This window comes from Manis pentadactyla, chromosome 2 (genome assembly GCF_030020395.1).
Source record: "Manis pentadactyla isolate mManPen7 chromosome 2, mManPen7.hap1, whole genome shotgun sequence".
In the NCBI taxonomy this organism is placed as follows: domain Eukaryota; kingdom Metazoa; phylum Chordata; class Mammalia; order Pholidota; family Manidae; genus Manis; species Manis pentadactyla.
In genome coordinates, this window is record NC_080020.1 from 77,786,362 (window position 1) to 77,805,784 (window position 19,423).

General features: G+C 36.1%; 1 protein-coding gene across 6 annotated transcripts in view; it reads right to left on the reverse strand.

Moving 5' to 3' along the window:
- ATG10 (autophagy related 10) overlaps window positions 1-19,423 on the reverse strand; it is a 270,765-nt gene that overhangs the window by 112,795 nt on the left and 138,547 nt on the right. For all 6 annotated transcript variants that reach the window (XM_036914212.2, XM_036914205.2, XM_057493820.1 and 3 more), the window contains one exon: window positions 9,590-9,728. In XM_036914212.2, coding sequence (XP_036770107.1) covers window positions 9,590-9,728 — 139 coding nt within the window. The remainder of the gene's footprint in view (window positions 1-9,589; window positions 9,729-19,423) is intronic.

Sequence of the window (19,423 nt, forward strand, 5' to 3'; positions counted from 1 at the left end):
TTTCATACATAAAAATATACATGATACTCCTACATGCATGTTTGTGAGTGCTACCCACTTGCTACAAAGAGACCAGTGTTTTTTAAGGGAATGGGCATGATTACATTCTCTAATGCCTTTACAGACTGTTTAAAAACACCTGCAATGATGATGATTAAATGAGTGCTTGTGTAAGCTACTTTGACAAGAGTTTCAATCTCAGTTTCTGCTGAGCACTTACACTATAGAATGTCTGGGGAATATAGCGTTGTCTCACATACAGATATAACAATAACTTAATGAAGTCGGATGTGGGTTCTTTTTCCAAAGCCTGCATTATCGGTTTGCCTAGTCACAGCTCACAACATCATGATCAAACACATACAAAAGTTAGTTTTGTGATCTTTTACACAAAAATTGACCTAATCAGCAATACCTTCAAAACCACGCCATACACTATTGACACATATATTCAAATGATAGTGATTCTAATTATTTCAAAACTAAAATAGAGCCTTCAGAAATCCCATTGAAATCATTGAATTGAGATAGTCAAATTAAAAGAAAAAAACATAAAAATTAAGCTTAAATATGATAAAAACTTGAAGAATTTTGCAATTTTGAATCTAAGAAAACTGAAGACACAAAACTTTAAAATGAGGGCATAAGCAAATATTTGGTTAAGTGCATGAAAACACATTACTATGGGCCTTCATGTTCAGTTAAAGGCATCTTCAATCAGAAACTTTAAGTCCTGTTAAAGAGGGCCTATTTTTTCTGTCTGGCCTCAGTCAGAGGCAACATAAGCATACTCAATCAACAACTCCCTAGTTCCAGGCCCAAGATATTCCATAGCACCAATTTTAACATGCTTAGAAATCTCATTAATCACATGGAGGCTGAGAAGCTCAGTAAAATCCCCTGCACACTTGAAAAATTGAAGTAGAAGCCAAATAATTTCAGCAGCAACCCATGAAGTGAGTATGGCAAATTAAGGTCACTTAATAAGTGTCTGTTGAGTGCCTACTATGTGCCTCTATCACCTAGAATGATAATTTGAGCTAAAAGAATATTTTGTCAGCAACCTAAAAAGTCAATGACAAAAGAGGAAGAGAGATTGAATGAAAAAAATAGAATAATTAAAAAGTACAATCTTTAGCAACTGCCAGTAGCATTTAATTTAACATTTTCATATAAAATCTCTCAATTGAATAATAACCTACCTGTCAAGTAATCTATATATTACTCAAAATGTGCAGCTTTCTAAATTAAATTTCTCAGGGCTATTAGTTTTCATGAATCAAACAGCAGCATGAGATATTTCACCAGCACTACCTCAGTCCAGTGTGAGCACGCTGAAGTCACCTTTATCCTACTGTGCATGGTTTCACTAACATTTCCTAACTCCTAAAATGAAGATTAGGGAGACTATAAATTATTCTAGAGTACGTTTAAGAAAAATGTTCTGAATGTGGTCACTAGAAAGAAAAAGGAAAGGGTGGATTTTCCACACTGAAATATGTCATTTTTCAATATATTGTCTTCAAGAGAGCTTTGAAAGATATAAAAATTCATGTCATACTCCACAGTGAGCCAGAGATGATGCTCCACCAAAGGGGAAAATTCATTTTTGCTTCAGTGAGAAAATTATATTGTGATATGAAATGAGTGTTAATTGTTCATGTACATTCATATCAGCTACTGTGCTGCCTAATTCTGTAATTTTTATTTATCCCTACATACATTTTGAGTATTTGTATCTTTATTAATCTCAAGAAATATGAAAGAAAATTCCAGAAATACATGTTATAGCTACTTTACTTACATATGACATCAACTAAGTAACTCAAATATTTCTTAAATTTTACTTTCTGTGTACTACAGTCAGAAAAAATGGTTAAAGAGTTCGGATCTCAACTCCATAGTTCTTTATTTATCCTTTAATTCATTTAACCCTCTGAACACTCAGTTTTTATGGCATGCATGAAGATAACAGTTCCAACCTTTCAACATTATTGTGAGGATCAAGATACATAATTCAGCTAGCATTACTGAGAGGTACTGCATGCCATGCCCCATTTCACAGATCAGCTCACAAACCTCAAAACTCTGTGGAGTAGGTATTACCATTATTATCATCTCAATTTTTTTTTTCAGATATGAAAGAAGGGAAAAAAAAAAGTTCACTAACTTTCCCAAGGTCATGCAGTTAGTGAGTAGCAGAGCTAAGAATCAGAGCCAAGGCTTTCCTGGCTCCATACTCGGCCATTTTACCCCTATGCTGTTCAATGCCTCTGCACCCAGGAGCTCCTTGTAAACTATAAAGTGCTACACAAATTAGCTGTGATGTTGGTGTCACAAGTAGTCTCTACCAATACCGCCTAACTGGGAGTACCTAGAGTTTTGTCTTTCTGAGTTTACTAGGCCTGGCCTGCCCTTTCCTTCATCACTGCATGGACAAATCCCAAGTCCAGCCAAAGTCTCTCTTGATCGCTCCAGTTCAGGTCATCTCTGCCCTCTGAGCTCTGGTAGCAGCTTTCCCATCCACAACTTCATTGAGGTATTATGGACACCTAACACTGTATTAAGTTTAAGTTGGTTGGATGAACATTCAACATTATTTCTAAGTCAACTAGCATAAGTATTAACAGGAATAAAGACTGAGCAATCGTGATAAAAAAAATTCATGGATTAAACACATTTATATTTTTAAAACCTCATACAAATCTATAGTATTAAGTAGATGCAGATACAGTGAATATTTGAGTTCTCAGTATCCAAACCTACTTCCAGTTTGGCAGAGAAATTAAAAAATAAGTGGACAGTGGAGTCCTATTTCATACCACCTCATATCATTTGAAAGCTAAAGGGAGGTAGACATCCAGTCATCTCATCATTCTAATGCCTTTAGTTGATTCTATGATCTGTCCTTCCAATAAGTCCTTTTCTGCTTATCATGGTCAGGTTCAATTATCTGCAACCAGATTAATGCGTAACTAAATACATAACCCAAATAAATGACTTAAAAGTCTTGCCTAATAATTATCTATTTTCAAAATTATAAGCCACAATTTATTAAATACTACATATTTGTCTAGTTCTTTTGAGTAGAAAACAAATGTAATAAATATATATGAGAAAGGTTATAGTGCAATCTATTTTTATGAGAAATATGCCAAACAGATCTAAGAAGAGTAAATTTGAGTCACCTTAAACTGTCTACACACTGTGTTAAAAAACTTATAAGCAAATAACCTCTTATTTAAGTTAAAACACTTAACCTAGTAGAAGTTCATACAAAACCTTCTTGAGGGAATCTCTTAATTAGAAAATGTCCCAAGGGAGGCAACATTGGGTACATGAGGCATCCAAGACATGGACTCTGAGACACCACTACTCGTCAGCACTCAGAGGACCGTCTCACCAGGTGAGTGTCCACAGTGTGAGGTCTGCTGGCTCTAAAGCAGAAGAATTCTACTTTCAATCCTATACAAAGTATTCTGAGGTTCTGTTTCCCACCTCTTGCTCTAGGACCCCAGCGCTCAGCATTTTGGACTCTTGGCTCTCTTCGAATCTCAGTATTCCCAGAACATGGACCTATGGCGCCTATAGCAGAACCTTGACTACCTATCTAACTTGATTCCCTTTCTGTGGAGAATGCGGTCTCCACCTCCACAGCACATCACCTGCAGAAGCTGGACTTGCAGAACTGCTTTGGTGACCTTAAACAAGAAGAAAAGCAACAAACTACTTTCAAGTTGGGCAGTGATTTTTTTTTTAGAATATTTATAAAATAGGCTAATAAGATTTTGTGCTATGTACACAATCCACACTCATGTATATTTTAATGAATATTTAAAACAGGGCTCATTTTACCAAGAGTAAGCAAAGAAATGTTTCTTCCTTATGGACCACACACATTCTTCTGTCCAGGAATGATAAAGTATAGTCTCTTGCAGGTAAAAAAATTAATTTATTTGTCTTCTATCTTCTCTTTCTGGTCTCTGGATCTACTTAAAATTGGTTGCCTTTTGTGGATGTGGTGTTTTGTACTAACACAGGTTAGAATAAACCAATCTTTTGGCTAATTAGTTGTCCTCAGTGTTTTGTTTTACATTTCTCTAACACCTTTTCTTTAATACATTTTCAAATCAGGGCTTGATTTTTCAATGGCATTCTATTCCCATTATATGTTCTAATCCAGCATCCTAGTATACCCTAATTCCCCATAATGTTTCAAACATTTAAATAGTACAACAAATAATTCTCATTAAATTTCCTCTATTATTTGGGCTTTTCAGTTGGAATGTATTTATATTAGTTAAATAATCTTTCATTTTTTGTATTAATAACTTTTACTGTTTGGTCTTCAAATTCCATTACAATCCCTAGAATGTCCCTTTTAATCCACCAAAATTCATGATATATTTCACTATCATGCCTTTGGTTAGATCTGTTTATATAAGTGGCCTATATACATTTTCTTAAAGAATCTCTACAATCAAATAAAATTCTAAATTAAATTATCTGTCAAATCATTTTCTAATTTCTGCTCATTGTAGTAATTAACTGGAATCATTTTGCCTCAATCTTTAAGTATCTTTCTAATCGACCTTTTTTCCCCTGTTCAACAAGCTGCCTTAACTCTCATTGTACTGGCAATGGTAATTTTTCCCCAAAAATATGGTCTTTCCAGCTCATTTTCTCTAAGAGGTTATAATTTTTTAAAATATTTAATAATGCTAACAATAATACCAAAAAAGTCAAATTCCTTTCCCTAAGATTTTGTTCTCCATAATCTGTTCTCATCATTACTCCTCTTTCTGTTTTAACCAGTCATACTTTATGCTCTAGGAAATCCCTCCCTTAACCCCATTTGCTTCTGCTCAATCTCTCACTTTCATTATATCCTCCAACCACTTCCTATCTATTATCTTTTCCATAATTTGACCTCAACAAACCCTTCCTATCATTTCTTCCAAAATTCATCTTAAGGAATTCCTACTCCAAACTGGCCTCTCACTGTTCCCTTAATATGTCATGCTCTCTCCAACCCCACCACTTGGCACTTACCCTGCTCCACTTCAATGCTTTTCCCAGCACTTTCAGAAAAGCCAACCTGTTACCACCCCTTGCAAGTTGTTGGACAGAGCTATGGATATTTTACTTTTATTCTCTAGCTTTCTCCAGCCCCACCATTCTTGTTTTCCTGTCATTCTCTTCTATGCACTCCAAATACTTCCTCTTGTTCCAGACATGGACAAGCCTCCTCCTTCTCCTTGAAGATTTATACACCACTCTAATTCCAAACAGGTTCCTGTTCATTTATGCTGGTCTTGATCTTGGTTTGGTTCATGCTGCCTTTGAGAGGGAATTATTCTTTGACTATTTCTTCTGTCCTGTTTCTCCATGAGCATCCTTCAGGCATAAAACAAGTGGACAAATCTTCCACATGAAATACCTGGGTTACATTTTTAATTCTATACCATTATTCCCTGGGCCAATAATAGAATGGACCTCCAGAAAGAACAGACGTTCAGTTGCTGAATGGAAGAAATGTGCCCTTCTCTATTTAAATGTAGCCCTTCTGAGTAATTAAAGAAATATGTCAAAACTGTTCCCAAGAAGAACCCACATGTCAGCCAAAGAATTAAATATTTTGAGAAGGAGAAGAACCACTTGGTCTATTTTTCAACTGAGATTGAGAACAAAGGGAACAAGAGAGACAGGGAAGAAATAAATCAGAATTCAAGCTATAATAAATATAGAAATCTCTGATTGTAATGACAGGGAAAACTACCTAAGCTGAGGACTAGTGAAGCCCAAAGCCTTTATGTACATGCCTAAGGTTTTTGCCAATTTCTAGCACTTGCATTCAACTTTTGACTAAAGCCAAACCTCCAAAAGGGAAAAATGGGACATAAAAGGTACTGGAATGATGGAATTATGGGCAATAGACAGAAGAAGCCTTTCCACAATACAAGTATAATTCTTTAACACAGTAGGCTTCAAAAATGGTGGAGGGAAAAATCAGTAGGCACTTGAAGATGTCAGTGCTTTGTGAGAATGGATTTCATAAACTACAAAGCTCCATTCGAATGTAGGCTATTTATTATTACTTGACAAAAAGTGCAATTACCTCTCACTTACAGGTGGGTAGCAAACAGTATTGAGCATGTCTCAACACCTGTTACAAACCTAAAATGGCAAGAGTAGTTAGAGAAGAAGAAAAAAACACTGAGAAGGACTTATTTCTTCTCTGAACTTCAAGCTACCCCTCAGGAAATGGGCCCCTATATGCCCCAGGAATAGAAATGAGAGGCTCCCAGAAGCAGAATGCTGTGTCTACTTGGTTATCTGCAAGGATCAAATATAAGTATGTTTTTAGAAGTGGGGCAGCTGCTCAGCTAATCTGGATGTGCACCTGTGAGTCCTCAGGACTTCCCTTTTCCTTTAGTCAGCTACCCCTACAGTCTCTGAGGAGTCTCTGAGAAGTAAAGATACATAGGTGGTTCGGGTCCAGAGTGCCCTGGAGACAACTGCACGACTCTCTTCCTTATAACCCATCAGAGCAATTCACGTAAGACACCATCACAGGGTTCCCATCTTTGGGCTGTATGTGGAAATCGTTAAGAAATTCCTCATCATTATTTCATTCAATAAATACTTATTGATGTTGAACTACAATTGAAACTATGGCTATCAAAAGGAGTAAGACAAATAATATGTATGTCATATATGTATTACACATGCACACATGGCCATAAATAAAGCTGACCACTTTGTAGGTTGTAGGCACTATTAATTTCCTTCCTCCTCCTTTTATCTTAAATTCTTACCTTCTATCTTACCATTTTATAACAGACAAATAATTCTGTGACAGTACAACTTATAATATGATATAAGAAATGATGTAATATATGCTGTGATATGATCTGAGATGATGTGGAGTGATGTGATACGACATGGGAGTCGTGAGGATTAAGTGGCATGTTAGCTGAGTTGTAGGCAGTGGCCAGCCTGGTGGACACAGGACAATAGGAATAAGAAGTAATGGCAGTTCAATGTTGCATTTCAAGAAACAGAACATAAAGATTTCTTCTGGAATCTAAGCCAGTTGATAAACAAAAAAGGTAATGTCAATTAAGATGGGGGACTACATACTACTTGCTTTACCTAAGAAAAGAGGCACTGGAAGAAAATTTAGAGCAAAGCAGAGAAACTAATTTTTACTAACAATCAAATACAAAAGAAATTCAAACTATCTGTCAAAAACAAGGCTAAGTGAACTATTTTTGAAGCAACAAAAAAGACCCCTGAGTGGGAAATTTTATAGTCATCTTTTTTTCTAGGTCGGAACTCTCTTAAAATGAGACAAAGAAAAATATGGACCTGAAATAAGAGGAAGATGTTAGGAATTCATTCACCACATTGACAGAGATTTGTTCAACAAACAAATGAAGGGCCACTGTAATCAGATAATACAGGACAGGGAATGAATGGAGTAGAATAAATTTAAAAAATATGACTCCCGAGTAAAGGGCAACACATTTTTAGAACACCCATTAGATTGTTAGGTAGATAAGAGAAAAGAAATGATCAGAAAATGAGAAAGGAAAGAACTATTTTTCATGTTTCTCCACAAGGAAACATTCAGCATACTTTGCAAAAATAAAATATGGCATTTTAGTGTGCTGAACAAACAGTAAGTGAATTCTGGAATTAAAAAATTTCCTAGTGTTCATTCTATGCAACATAGAATGGGGAGGGGAAGAGAACACAATATGCTTCCACATTAAATACTGACTTGCTTGGTTTTCCTTTATTAAGCATAAATGAAGGGCATCTTGAAAGCACGTAAGTAGAACCCAAGAATGCTAGTTTCTTGGTTTTGATTTTGTTTTGTTTTTTAAGAAATAGAATGCCATCGTGAAGAAAAGATCTTTGGAAGTCTACAAATTTTATTAAAGTGTAATAGGACTTGCAGGAACAATTACTGTGCTGCACTGTAAGGGGAGCTGTTGGCACGTAAGAGTGAAGCACACGTATGAGCTCATCCACCGGCCTCTGCAAGACCCACTTCCAGCTAGAAGCAGTCATGTTTCAACACCTCTGATTCCCTAATGCTGACAAGCTAAACAACTTGTTTTGTCTCTGGGAGCTCTTCTCTGGTGATTAAGTGCTTATGTTGAATACTAATTATATGAAAGTACAGTACTGAAGAAGTAGTGGCCTCTTTGCTCTACCTGCAGCCTCAACTTGTCTTTGAATCCAGAAGGCACTAGTGAGAGCCACTGCAAACCCAAAACCAGAAAAACATTTTCCTCCACCCTGGTAAATAAATGCACCTCCTTCTACTTTTTAGTATAACACAGTATAGTTTAGTATAACACAGCTCACTGATGAGAAACCTCCTTTAACCTCTGGGCTCCAAACCAAATAGAACTACAATAAAGTGAGTATTTAAAGGCCCATAATAATCATATGGATAAATCTGCAGCAAGAGCTTGTGAATTAGTGAACTATCAGTGTCCTCGATTCCCTATGTCCCATGTTGAAAATTTACCCAAAATTGTCAGTTCTTAGGAACTGCACCTCAGATTAAAATCTTCTCATCAGGGAGTCTATGAGAATTTGTTCTTGTGTTTTAAATCCTAAGTGCTTGTTAAACCGCCAACACTGCAAAATTAGAGACCATTAAACAATATAAGGCAGCAAGTGATTAAATCTACCAAATACACATTCAAAGCAGCTTAAGCTACTTTTTAATTAAAAATAAAATATCACTGGCTAAATTCAGATGTCTTAGCTACCCAGAAAAAGTTAGGCTATTCGAAATGCAAAATGCTGCTAAGGCCAGATAGAAAAGGAGAAATGGGGTAGGGGACAGGCAGGGGAGGTGGCTCCCCTTGTCCCCAAGCCCACGGAGGGAGGGCCTTGCAGTGTTGACCGGGTTTAGTTGGAGGACAGGAAGGGGGTAGTCGTGGCTGCGCTGCAGGGTGAGGATTCCATGTGGCTGCTGATTAAATAAGCTTTATTAGCGAAGGCCTCAGAGGAGACAGGGTGTTCCACCTTCTTGGCAAGGGGAATGAGTCGAGTACAAGCATTGCAGGAAGCCGAGGCATTTGGGGATGTATACATGGCCCAAGGAAATGTTACTGCTATTTTTAAATATAGCTTAAACTAATTGGTAAACAGTTCTTGAAATAATTATTAGTGTTTAGGGAAGGAGGCATGGGGACATTTGGGTTAATGGGATCGCTTAAGATTGAAAGAAATTTCTACTGTAAAACTAGAAATAAATAAACATTGTAGCTTTAAGTTGTTCCTACTTTTAGAGAGAGGAAAAAGGACCAGGGGGCTTAGTCAATGTTGGGCAGGAGGCCAAGAATCTGAAGATTCAGACTTAAGGCTGGAGTGATATCATTCACTCTGAAGTCTTGATACACTTTCTAAAGCATGAGAAAATTTACTGGTAAAACCTTATCTCACGCAGTTTTCTTATTTTTAACTCTATTTTTTTTTTCTTTCAAGAATAATTTTCCAAACCTGTTTTCTACTTTATATGTAAATGTTATGAATTTACATTTAGCTTTCAACATGGTCTTACCTAAAAAGCTTGCCCTAAAGTAAAGTACGGGCACTTGGTAGCTGTATGAATATAAGACATGATACTCGTATTTAATCACTTCAGTTTCCATTGCCATCTCAGTTGCTTCAAAATCCTCCAGTGGTAGCTCTGAGGCGTCCTGAAAAAAGCCAACACAACAAAATGTTTGTCAATAAACAAAAAAAAAAAGGTATATTAACACAGAGAGGGAAAGATGAGGTTTTCTTCTGGCAAAATAACAGTTAAATATAGGACTGTGAGGTAAGGAAAAGGGAGTTTCCTACATTAATGTTTAACATTTGAGTCCTGGGTAAATAGTAAAACCAGAAAACATTAGCATTAAGTAATTCCAGATTGTTTTTGAGAGACAAAGCAGCTCTGGGTAAAGAAACAGGAAGAAAAAAAAAAAGCAAGATCTATTGCAACAGCAACTCTGAAAAATCTTTACTGTACAATTTTAGCAACAAAGATGATGGCTATACAAGCTACCTTCTTCCCTACCTGTGAAAGCTAAAAACATCCTAACAATTGAACAAGAGACTGTGAAATGTCCCTGAAGATTCTATTGTGCTTGCCAAAAGATGATTCATTGTGTGCTGAACAATTCCCAGTTCCATTTTGAATAAGAAAGTTATTTTGCAAGAGGTTAAGTTTGTTAGGTACATTTCAAAACCTGAGAAGAACCTGTTTTCTTTATTATTGTGCTATCTTTGGCATATTTCTACAATTAATCTTGATTTATAATAGAGTAGATAGACAAATATTAATGTTAATTTGAACAGGGCTTTGTAAGCAGAGATGGTTATAGCCAGCTCACTTCTCACCTAATCATTCTTTACTGGTTGATTTTTAGTTATTTGTGGGGTTTCTGAAGAATGTATCTTGATGTTTGGAAGTGATTAATTGTACACTTGGAGTCAGAATCTGGCTCCATCCACATTCACTTGTTTATTTGGGTTGAAGAATTTCCTTTGAAATTAGTACAAGAAAGAAGCAGAGTGGTTTGGCTCATTTTTACCTCTCATTAAAACAGTAACAACAGTGAACAATAGGAAAGAGCTACAGGAAAGATTTCAAACTTTGTCAATATGAAATAAGGTTTCCTGTGGAGATAAGTAAAGCCACAGACTACTCTCCAGATCTATATCAGCTTTACTAATTCCCCACTCACAGTCAATTCATTGGGAGAGATATTACACTAGATAAATCACAACTGGAGATATTTACAAAATAGCTTTTCACTAAACTCCAGTAAACACTATCAGTTAAACACAATGACTTAAATAACCAGAGAGAAATCACTGAAATAAATATTCCAGATACAGAAAATTAATACAGTAGCTAGGAAGAGGTTTTTCTACTTTTTAATTTAAATTTTCATTGGGCAAAGCTATCTATATAGTCTTTGAAAGCAATTCTTTAAACCAAATTCTTTCCTTTTGGTCTAAGATTGGGTAGTTCAACACTTACAATTTCTTTCCTTAACATTATAAAACAGTATATATTTGTGATTTTTAAAAATTGCAATACTATAAAAATACATAAAATAAGATTCCCTTCATTCCAACACTCCTAGACCACAGACTTACAACCATTTCTAAGAGTTCAGTGTGCGTATTTCCAGACATTTTGGTATTTTGGCCTAAAACATGTACACACACACACATACATACACCCACCCAACCCTCAATTAAATCACACTATATAAACATCCATCCTTTGATTTTTCACTCAGTGCTGATGTGTCACTGCTGTAGATCTTGCTCTTTCTTTCAATGGTTTCCCTGTATCCCATTGTATGTCTATGCCATAGCATTTTAAAAGCATTTCCATATTGCTAGATATATTAGGATTATAAATTTGTTACAATAATTATAATGAATATCTTGGCACATATATTCTTAAATACCTCTATTTTTCTAGGGTGAAGATTCCTGAAGCATTGCTATAAGAAAGGGTATATGCATTTTAAATTTCAATAGATACTGCCACCTGTCCTCAGAAAAAGGCTGAATCAATTTGCATTCCCAGCAAAAATAAATAACAATGCCCTTTCCTACATTCTGTGAGTACTGAATTTTATTATTTTAAACTGTTGCCTATTTGATGAATTTTCAAATGTCAATATTTTGGTTTTTAACTTTTTGTTTCTTGATTACTAGTAAAAGTGAATATCTATTTGTATGTTTACTGATAATTTGCATTCCTCTGTGATTTGCCTCTTTTTATCCTTTGCCTATTTTTCTGATATTTAGTTTGCATTTTCTTTAGTGGATTACATAAATTCTTTGTATAATAGCAATAATAACATTATCAGGTATATATTTTATAGGTATATACATATATATATCTCTTTACCATAGAAAAACAGAAGCATGCAAGGATATGTTTGATATGTATATGTGTGTATATATCTATGTATTAACATTTCATTGTTTTCTTTCAATTATGTTTTTTCCACATTTTATCATAAAGTTTTTTTTTTACTTTCATGCAGTCGAACCTGTACATGAACAGCATCTGAGCTCCTTGTCTTCATTAGAACTCTCCTGCTCTGCCATAGCTCACCCTTCAAATTATAAACCTTAGCTCCTTTATTCTATGCACACATACACACACATATGTGTTTTTGTTTTTGTTTTTGTGGTATCATTAATCTACAATTACATGAGGAACATTATGTTTACCAGACTCCCCCTATCACCAAGTCCCCTCCACAAACCCCATTACAGTCACTGTCCATCAGCATAGTAAGATGCTGTAGAATCACTACTTGTCTTCTCTGTGTTGCACAGCCCTCCCTGTGCTCCCACACACACATTATACATGCTAATTGTAATGCCCCTTTCCTTTTCCCACCCCCTTAACCCTTCCTTCCCACCCATCCTCCCCAGTCCCTTTCCCTTTGGTAACTGTTAGTCCTTTCTTGGGTCCTGTGATTCTGCTGCTGTTTTGTTCCTTCAGTTTTTTCTTTGTTCTTAGACACCACAGATGAGTGAAATCATTTGATACTTGTTTTTCTCTACCTGGCTTATTTCACTGAGCATAATACCCTCTAGCTCCATCCATGTTGTTGCAAATGGTAGAATTTGTTTTCTTCTTATAGCTGAATAATATTCCATTGTGTATATGTACCACATCTTCTTTATCCATTCATCTACTGATGGACACTTAGGTTGCTTCCATTTCTTGGCTATTGTAAATAGTGCTGCGATAAACAGAGTGGTGCATCTGTCTTTTTCAAGCTGGGCTCCTGCATTCTTAGGGTAAATTCCTAGAAGTGGAATTCCTGGGTCAAATGGTATTTCTATTTTGAGCTTTTTGAGGAAACTCCAAACTGTTTTCCACAATGGTTCAACTAATTTACTTTCCCACCAGCAGTGTAGGAGGGTTCCCCTTTCTCCACAACCTCGCCAACATTTGTTGTTGTTTGTCTTTCGGATGGTGGCAATCCTTACTGGTGTGAGGTGATATCTCATTGTGGTTTTAATTTGCATTTCTCTGATGACTAGCGATGTGGAGCATCTTTTCGTGTGTCTGTTGGCCATCTGAATTTCTTCCTTGGAGAACTGTCTGTTCAGCTCCTCTGCCCATTTTTTAATTGGATTATTTGCTTTTTGTTTGTTGAGGTGTGTGAGCTCTTTATATATTTTGGATGTCAACTCTTTATCCAATTTGTCATTTATGAATATATTCTCCCATACTGTAGGATGCCTTTTTGTTCTATTGATGGTGTCCTTTGCTGTTCAGAAGCTTTTCAGCTTGATACAGTCCAACTTGTTCATTTTGCTTTTGTTTCCCTTGCCCGGGGAGATATGTTCATGAAGAAATCACTCATGTTTATGTCCAAGAGATTTTTGCCTATGTATTTTTCTAAGGGTTTTATGGTTTCATGACTTACATTCAGGTCTTTGATCCATTTCAAATTTACTTTTGTGTATGGGGTTAGACAGTGATCCAGTTTCATTCTCTTACATGTAGCTGTCCAGTTTTGCCAACACCAGCTGTTGAAGAGGCTGTCATTTCCCCATTGTATGTCCATGGCTCCTTTATCATATATTAATTGACCATATATGTTTGGGTTAATATCTGGACTCTCTATTCTGTTCCACTGGTCTGTTCTTGTGCCAGTACCAAATTGTTTTAATTACTGTGGCTTTGTAATAGAGCTTGAAGTTGGGAAGCGAGATCCCACTTTATTTTTCCTTCTCAGGATTGCTTTGGCTATTCAGGGTCTTTGGTGGTTCCATAGGAATTTTTGAACTATTTGTTCCAGTTTGTTGAAGAATGCTGTTGGTATTTTGATAGGGATTGCGCTGTACATTGCTTTTGGCAGGATGGTCATTTTGGCAATATTAATTCTTCCAAGCCAAGAGCATGGGATCAGTTTCCATTTGTTAGTGTCCTCTTTAATTTCTCTTAAGTGTCTTATAGTTTTCAGGGTGTAGGTTTTTCACTTCCTTGGTTAGGTTTATTCCTAGGTATTTTATTCTTTTTGATGCAATTGTGAATGGAATTGTTTTCCTGATTTCTCTTTCTGCTAGTTCATCGTTAGTGTATAGGAAAGCAACAGATTTCTGTGTATTAATTTTGTATCCTGCAACTTTGCTGAATTCAGATATTAGTTCTAGTCATTTTGGAGTGGACTCTTTGGGGTTTTTTATGTACAATGTCATGTCATTTGCAAATATTGACAGTTTGACTGATTGCCGTGGCTAGGACCTCCAGTACTATGTTGAATAACAGTGGGGAGGGTAGGCATCCCTGTCTTGTTCCTGATCTTAGAGGGAAAGTTTCAGCTTCTCACTGTTAAGTATGATGTTGGCTGTGGGTTTATCATACATGGCCTTTATTATGTTGAGGTACTTGCCCTCTATACCCATTTTGTTAAGAGTTTTTATCATGAATGGATGTTGAATTTTGTCGAATGCTTTTTCAGCATCTATGGAGATGATCATGCAGTTTTTGTCCTTCTTTTTGTTGATGTGGTGGATGATGTTGATGGATTTTCGAATGTTGTACCATCCTTGCATCCCTGAGATGAAACCCACTTGGTCATGGTATATGATCCTCTTGAAGTATTTTTGAATTTGGTTTGCTAATATTTTGTTGAGTATTTTTGCATCTATGTTCATCAGGGATACTGGTCTGTAATTTTTTTTTTTGGTGGGGTCTTTTCCTGGTTTTGGTATTAGGGTGATGCTGGCTTCATAGAGTAAATTTGAAAGTATTCCCTCCTCTTCTGTTTTTTGGAAAACTTTAAGGAGAATGGGTATTATGTGTTTTCTGTATGTCTGATAAAATTCCACAGTGAATCCATCTGGCCCAGGGGTTTTGCTCTTGGGTAGTTTTTTGATTACAGATTCAATTTCGTTGCTGGTAATTGGTCTGTTTAGATTTTCTGTTTCTTCCTTGGTCAGACTTGGAAGGTTGTATTTTTCTAGGAAGTTGTCCATTTCTCCTAGGTTTTCCAGTTTGTTAACATACAGATTTTCATAGTATTCTCTGATGATTCTTTGTATTTCTGTGGGGTCCGTCGTGATTTTTCCATTCTCAATTCTGATTCTGTCGATGTGTGTAGTTTCTCTTTTTCTCTTAATAAGTCTGGCTAGGGGCTTATCTATTTTGTTTATTACATATGTGTTTTAAGTTTACATTTAGATCATTAATCCATGTGAATTTTGTATGGTGTAAGATGGGAATTTCTCCAAGATGATTTTTACTAGTCCATATTTTTCACATTTATTTTTAATGGTACCATTCTCTGAGCTGTTTCTCTTCCTAGACCATCATTGTCCAATTCTTAAGTAAATACTGAATTTAGTCATTAAAATTCTAGAAAACAGCAGATTTGCCTGTGGATTTCCTCAGACTCAGTCCTAATAGGGAGGGTAAAATTATGGACAGATTCATCAGTAGGTGAAAGGATAAAGAAGATATGGTACACATACACAAATGGATTATTATTCAGCCGTAAGAAATAAACAAATCCTACCATTTGCAACAACATGGATGGAGCTAGAGGGTATTATGCCCGCAAAATAAGCCAGGTAGAGAAAGGCAAGTACCAAATGATTTTACTCATTTGTGGTGTATAACAATAAAGCAAAACTGAAGAAACAAAATAGAAGCAGACTCAGGGACTCCAAGAAGGAACTAGTGGTTACCAAAGAGAAAGGGGGTGGAGAGGGTGGGTGGGGATTAAGAGGCATTATGAATAACACACACAATGTAGGGGGGTCACAGGGAAGGCAGTGTAGCACAGAGAAAACAAATGGTGACTCTATAGCATCTTACCATGCTGATGGGCAGTGACTGCAATGGGGTAGGGGGAACTTGATAATATGGGTGAATGTTGAAACCACAATGTTGCTCATGTAAAACCTTCATAAGATTGTATGTCAATGATACCTTAATTGAAAAAAAATTTTGGACAAAATGTCCTCCAGCCAAACTCAAAATAAGCACTCACGTATGTGCTGGGGTTGACAACAGGTACTTGCAAATGGTGATCTATTAGACATAAATCCAGATTCTCTGAAACAGTTAGGAGGCCCAAGGAGTGAGAGAGAGGGGAGAGAACAAGCTTCTTGCAGACCACTGAGAAATCTCCCTGCCACCACTGTCCTCCTTGGCAGCTGACTGCCTTTGTGGATTTTAAGTCCAAAGTCCCAAAGTCCTGCTGTGTCACCTAGTCCCTTGCTCTTGGCAGCCATCTGTGGGCAAAAACATTTTTGCATCCTTAACTCCTATTAATGAATTTGATTCCTTGGCCTGTGTCTGATAGGATCCTTCCATCACTCATGGTCACTTTTATGATGCCCATGCAAATATCATCTCTTGAAGTCATATGATTTGGAAATCTCAGACTTCTACATATTTTCTGCTTCCCTTTCCAAAGTGCCAGATTGTTTTAGAACTTCAAGACTAAGGTTTTGTCTTATTTATCTTTGTATTCCCTGAGACTCTACCACAGAGCTGAGAACCACAGTAAGCAGTATTTTCTATTTCAGCCGCAGATCTGTTTCCTTCAAACTAAGTATACTATAACAAACTTCATATGTAATTTATTAGCAACCCCATCCCACCCAAAAGTCTGAAAAAGAAAAAACAAAAATGGGGGAGTAAAAATGCACAAGATCACCAGAGATGATATACAAATGGAAAATAAGCATATGAAAAAGATGTTCAAAATCATCAGCCATCAGCAAAATGCAAACTAACACTCCAATGAGCTATCACTACATATCTATCAGAATGGCTAAACTAACAAATAGTGACACTTTCAAATGTTGGTGAATATGCAGAGAAACTAGTTCATTCATACATTGCTGCTTAGAATATAAAACCATATGGCAATTTCTTATAAAAGTAAATATGTAATTATCATAAATCCCACCATTTATACTCTTGGGCACTTATCCCAAAGAAATGAAAAACCTGTACGTGACTGTTCATAGCAGTTTTATTTATAATAGCCCCAAATTTGAAACAGTTCTGATGTCCTTCAACAAGTCATGGTTAAATGAACCGTAGTACTGTCATTTCACACTACTCAACCATAAATAGAGTAACTACTGATACACACAGACACCTGGGTGAATCTCCTGAGAATTATGCAAGTGATAAAAGCCAATACGAAAAGTTTACAGACTGTATGATTCCATTTGCATAATTTTTGAAATAATGAAATTTTAGAAATGAAGAACAGAAAGCAGATTAGCGGTGGAGGAGTGGAGAGAGGTGGGTATGGTTATAAAGGGTACTGTGAAGGATCCCTGTGGTGATAGAACTGTTCTGTATCTTGGCTATATGGTGGATATGTGAACCTACACATGTGATAAAATTACTTAGGACCAAATACACACACACACACACACACATACACACAAATGAGTACAGGTAAAACTGTGGAACTCTGAATTACATCAGTGAGCAGATTGTATCAATGCCAACATCCTGATTGTGATATTACACTATAGTTTTGTTTAAGATGTTATCACTGAGGAAAATTTGGGTGAAGGGTAATGGGATCTTTCTGATTATTTCTTATTACTGCATGTGAACCTAGAGTTATCCAAAAATTTCAATTAAAAAAATAAAAAGGAAAGAAAGAGTAAAGCAATTTGAGTCTTGTTAAAAACAAAATAAAATTTCTAAGGCCTCAGGAGCTAATGATACAAATGGCAGAGGGATCATGCTAATAAAGAGAGGCTAATGTCTGGGGTTTGCTTTACAGTAACACAGGAGAGAGGTCAAGAAGATGGAGGTGTGGAAGGAGCACGACTGGCCATGGAGTGATGACTACAGTGGCTGGTTGATGGGTTGGTTCATGGGGGTTCATTATTATCCCATTCTGTCTTCTTCTGTGAATCTTTAAAATTCTCCAAAAAAAAAAAAAAAGTTTAAGGTGACAAAAATTTCTGATACATTACAGTATGCACAATTACAGAACTCTAATAGTTAAATGAACTTAAATCATCACATCTAGCCCGACACTCATCTTACAAACAACACGGCTCAGAAGGTTAGGAGGTTTACTCAATGTCACCCATGTAGTTTGAATACAGGTAGGCCATAACCCATGTCTATTGACACTGAAACCATTGCTTTGTGCTGTCAAATGCCACTTCTAAACTATTGTTATACTTAATTTGGACTGATTCAGCATAAGATTAATATTCACATTTTGAGTAAGTTTTATTTACTCAAAATAAATAAATAAAATTAATATTTTATTATTTTCCACTTATGTTTTTAAAAAGGATTTAGGTATATTTAATTTAATGTTAAGAGTTATTAGAAAAAGAAGTCACATGTACATTTATTTTCCTCATTGCCATTTCATTAAATGAGAAGATACCTGTGTTTAGAAAATTACACTCATTCAAGGAGGTAAAAGATTAAAGGGTTCGCATTAATTATAGAAACCTTGATTTTATTGAATTCAATTAACAATAAGTTGACAGTGATCTCTCATTTAGAAAACCTGATATGAATTAAGCTTTACAACTAAATCCCATTAAATAGGGATCATGCTGAAGACACTTCATAGATGTTTTATTGAAAGCAAACTGAAACAGTGTATTGGGCTTAGGAAATGTGATCTATATCTCTATTTAGCCCACAGGGAAAAGTAATTGAAGGAAGAAAAACTTTTCTTCTATCACTAAAAATCTCTATTACTATTACTGAGCAACATAAGTAATGAGCTTTTTTCATAATGTCCCTTGAGGAAAAAAGGAGTCTGTTTATCTTCTACCAGCCAGGTCTTTAATTCAAACCTAACATTAACAGGCCAGAATCATAGCCAAGAAGTCAAAGAGCGACAGAGGGGGAGTGCTAGTTCAATGACAGTCTTCGCTGCATCCATCAGTGGACACACAAGCCATCTAACCACAATGGAAAATGGTCTGTGTAACAAACTTCATTTGATTTTCCTAAGCCAACAGCCTTTTAATATTTTCAGAAGTGATAAAGACTGACAATACCTTTTGGCAAACTACTGAAATAACAATTCCTTAAGAAGGAAGGAATTTTAATTATTAAAATATTGCAAGTAAATTACAAAAAAAATCTATATGGGACTCTATGCAGGTCCTTGTTTTGTTTCACATGCTCATCATTTTACAGTCTTTCCACTATCTTTACTCCTAAAATGACTCTTTTCAAGATCTCTGTAGCTTTTGAGAAAGTGAGTGTCAAAACTTTTCAAGTGATGGCATTCTTTTAGCAACAGTGTAGTCTGGTACATGAAAGAGGGTTCAGCACAGGCAGGCATGTGTCTAACAGCATCTGGGTGACAGTGAAACAACAAAAGCTGGTAGCCAAGAT